Source organism: Ceratina calcarata, unplaced genomic scaffold, assembly GCF_001652005.2.
Source record: "Ceratina calcarata isolate Rehan_Ccalc_2016 unplaced genomic scaffold, ASM165200v1 scaffold35.2, whole genome shotgun sequence".
NCBI classification, from domain to species: domain Eukaryota; kingdom Metazoa; phylum Arthropoda; class Insecta; order Hymenoptera; family Apidae; genus Ceratina; species Ceratina calcarata.
This window is the reverse complement of record NW_017157934.1, coordinates 362,199-365,831: the sequence shown is the minus strand read 5'-3', so window position 1 is coordinate 365,831 and position 3,633 is coordinate 362,199. Positions and strand designations below refer to the sequence as shown.

The 3,633-nt window shown below is 33.0% G+C and overlaps 2 protein-coding genes across 3 annotated transcripts; one reads left to right on the top strand and one right to left on the bottom strand.

Annotated features, from left to right (window-relative positions):
* Window positions 1-56: 56 nt before the first annotated feature.
* On the bottom strand, window positions 57-1,584 carry LOC108625211 (8-oxo-dGDP phosphatase NUDT18). 2 transcript variants are annotated; one of them, XM_018025013.2, is made up of 3 exons: window positions 1,263-1,584; window positions 475-1,006; window positions 57-369 (listed from the first exon to the last, which is right to left on the bottom strand). In XM_018025013.2, the coding sequence occupies exons 1-3, from the start codon at window positions 1,369-1,371 to the stop codon at window positions 285-287; spliced, it is 726 nt and encodes a 241-aa protein (XP_017880502.1). In that variant the 5' UTR covers window positions 1,372-1,584; the 3' UTR covers window positions 57-284. The 2 variants fall into 2 exon arrangements, with proteins under 2 accessions (XP_017880502.1, XP_017880503.1); XM_018025014.2 differs by having other exon boundaries at window positions 57-354.
* Window positions 1,585-2,156: 572 nt separating this feature from the next.
* LOC108625191 (membrane-bound transcription factor site-2 protease-like) lies at window positions 2,157-3,632 on the top strand (the record flags this gene model as incomplete). The annotated part of the gene is made up of 4 exons (XM_026813732.1): window positions 2,157-2,592; window positions 2,698-2,976; window positions 3,092-3,442; window positions 3,501-3,632. Coding segments are annotated over exons 1-4 (837 nt in total), but the record flags the coding sequence as incomplete, so codon positions are not given.
* Window position 3,633: the final 1 nt, after the last annotated feature.

Here is a 3,633-nt window from a genome sequence, read left to right as displayed (position 1 = left end):
ATGCTATTTACATCTTAAACGAAATCTTTATGGAATGTTCATTTATTTACATAGTTAATTAATTAATTTGTAGAAGTATAGTTAATATTTATATTATTCATCATCGAAGAATAATAGATCCTATGAGAAATATTATACGTATCATTCAAACATTATATAAAACATAGTTAGTATGATTTTGGACTAAAGCAAAGAAAACTGAAATAGTATAATCATTGTTATAAATGTATATGTACAAGTGCATGTGCATGTATGTGTACCTATTGTAACTCCAACCTAAGCCTTCATCCACATTCACAGTCATAATCAGATTGTCGTTGTTCTGTTATGAAAACTACCACCAGTGACCTTATACTGAAAGCGCAAATACTAAAGAGGAATCAAGCATAAGCAGTGATACATTTATAAAAAAATAAATTTGAGACTTCAGTTTAACATAAATTTAGATTCGATTATGCTTTGAAGAACACTTACGTTGCTCTTTTCTTTGAGGTGATCACAAGTCGTAATAATAATTTGCTCATTGGTGTAAAAATTGGCAATAAACACGGATGCTGTGAACCAACTTTATTCATGACATAATTTTTACCTCGTTCTATTAGAGAAATTATGTCATGTGATCTGAGTGACAATTCGTTAACATCCTTTGCCCAACATGCTTGCAATGATTCTTCATTTGCCTCTTCCAATGTTTTCATTTTCCCACCAGTTATTGTACCAGTAAATACAAATCGAAACCAGGAGCCAGTCGCACATTCAATTAAAATCAACGTCTCTGGTTTCAATATAAGGCCAGTTTCCTCTAATACCTCTCTTTTAATAGCATCTATCAAATTTTCATTAGGTTCAACTCTACCAGCTGGTAAATACCATTTCCCATTACAACTAGCTTTTGCCTCTTGTATCATTAATACTTCTCCTTGTTTATTTATGACTACAGCAGCAACAATGTATGTTACAGTTTTTTGGCAAAGTGGTACATATGTACCAGGTAATCCTTTTGGACCTATGACATGTGCCTTGTCAATAATTACAAAGATAAGATAGAGAAAATGTAATAATAATGAATATTGTAAAACTAATTGTTTGAAGTAGCAGACAAAGTAAATTATGTCCAACATATTTTATAGATTATTCCCATGTAATTTTTCGAATATTCAATAATAATTGTTTTTATATAAAACTTCTCAATGCAACATAGATGTAAGTAAACTATCATTCAAAAGGATGAACATTTAATTGAACATAAGATTATATTTTACCTATTTCATTCGCTGCCGCATGGTTAGCTATTTGCGTGTCATCAATTTCTAAAGAATGACCAGCTAATAATAGTTCAATCTCTTTTTCAGTAGTCATCGACATGTCCATAGAATAACACTGATTATAAATTATACGAAAAACAAATATTCGAATTATACTTTAAATATAATGTAACATTACTATTAATTTAACAATAGATAAGGTTATAAACAAAGTGAAAGTGATAATGATCACACATGATGGAATTGTCAGGTACCGACAATCATGCCGACAACTCTGTTACCATTGGCTATCATCTGCTACAACTACAATGAACTACAAGTAACACTGTGCGCGGACGACGGACAATAGCGTAAGACGCCATCTACGCAAAGAATTGTTGTCATACATTCAAAAGTAATTCCTCCGCTTTTGTCTATTACTGACTTATGCAAATCATTGATAAAAGTGATAAAAGTAGTCACAAGTATTATTAATTGAAATGAAGAAGCTATAAATATAAAGGTACACAATTTATATTCAATTCAAGGCAAATCGTTAAAAGAGGCGATTGAGATTACTTTTGTTAAACATTCTAAGTCGTCTTTGCGACTTAATTATTCTTGTAAAAAGAAGGGGTATTCTTTCGCTCAAATAATTCGAGTATTTCAATACATTATGAAACATAGGATATTTATTTATTAAGTACAGAGTTCTCTATTAAGTTCGCATTGTGCCCGAAGGGAAGCAATCATTCCATTCGAATGACAAGTTCTCGTCTTCCAGATTCCAAATAGGTACTTTGAAAAGAATTAAACCCAGTCTTTATTTTCCCGTTTCTCCTCACATTCAAAGCTTCCTTATACAGGCATTCTAATAACAATACGCTTGCAAACATCTCGTAACATTGGCTGATCTTCATTACGTTTTTGCTAGCATTGAAATAGTACACTTTCGTTCTTATAAACGTTGAATTGGACAGGTGTGGACAGGCTAGATTTCTGCTCAATTGGTTCTTATAAATTGTAAACACTACTGAACAGATCCCTGCAAGGAAAAGCTGGGGGCAGCACTAGTATGGAGAACACGCAAAAAAACCAGGCTCTGAGCACTATCATTCCTTCTCTGTTATCAAGTTATTATGCGTATACCGTGTACTTACCCTCAAACCCCTTAAAGTTATGCGATCCTGCATGCAACGGTCTTGCAGTAATTTTCACGCATGATGTAATATGAAAAGTGTTTACATAGGATATCAAATTAAGGTGCCGAAAAATGGAAGCTTTAAGCGTATTAATTGCTATAGCTTTGATTCATTGTTCACTCTTCTTCTTCGATACAATTTTTAAGGTAGGATATGCCGAAAGAAATTAGGCACAGTTTTGGACATAAATGTACAATCATAGAAATAGATTTATACATGTATATGAATTACAAATGTTATTTATTTCACAGACATGCTCGCATTATCCGTATATTTATTTTTTGAAAAATACCGGCTTAGAGGTGAAGGCGTTCAGAATAAAGTGGTTTACCACGGCATTCAATCGTAAAATAATTAAATGGGGAATGGATCGTTCGAAATTTTGGACCGCCTGGTTCAATGCAGGAGTCGTTGTCAGTGTCATTCTGCTGCCTTTGGCAACAATCGCAGTTTTAAGAATGACATTCAATATATGGACCAGTGGGCCATCTTTTGATAATGCTAATTCTGAACCACTGTTGGAACCTATGGTAAATTGCATTTCTTTGGGAATTCGTTAACAATTTCATTATTAAAAATATGATAAATTTCCATTACATAACGGGATTAGTCAGAAAATATGTTCTCTTATTTTTTTTTTTACAGATACCTGGGATAGACATGTCCTTTAATGAAATTGGATATTATATCATTACATTAGCAGTTTGTAGTATCATGCACGAGTTAGGGCATGCATTAGCTGCAGCAAGAGAAGATGTTCAGTTATTTGGACTGGGAATATTAATTGCTTTTACAATACCTATAGCTTATGTAAACATGAGTAGTGAACAACTTACTTCGTTGCCATTAAAGAATCAATTGAGAGTCATTTGTGCAGGAATTTGGCATAACATAGTACTTGCTACAATAGCTGCAGCTATCCTAATATTTTCCACATGGTTGTTGGCACCATTTTACGCAGTTGGAAATGGAATTTACGTAAAAACAATCTTATCTGTAAGTTTTGTGAATATCAAGTTAAAAATAACGAGTTTACTAAAATTTACGTTTATAGAATTCACCTGTATTAGGTCCGACTGGACTTTTGGAACAGGATCTGATATATGAAATAAATAACTGCCCCGTGAAAAGCACCGAGGATTGGTATGATTGTATACTAAACGCGATTAATCGTCCAGCCCTTGGAT

Excerpts from the sequence above, each read along its gene's own strand:
- LOC108625211 (XM_018025013.2), bottom strand. The coding sequence starts at position 1,371 with ATGGACATGTCGATGACTACTGAAAAAGAGATTGAACTATTATTAGCT. Across the intron at positions 1,007-1,262 it reads TGCGGCAGCGAATGAAATAG|GTCCAAAAGGATTACCTGGT; the intron begins GTAAAATATAAT and ends CACATGTCATAG. Across the intron at positions 370-474 it reads ACCTCAAAGAAAAGAGCAAC|TATTTGCGCTTTCAGTATAA; the intron begins GTAAGTGTTCTT and ends ATTCCTCTTTAG.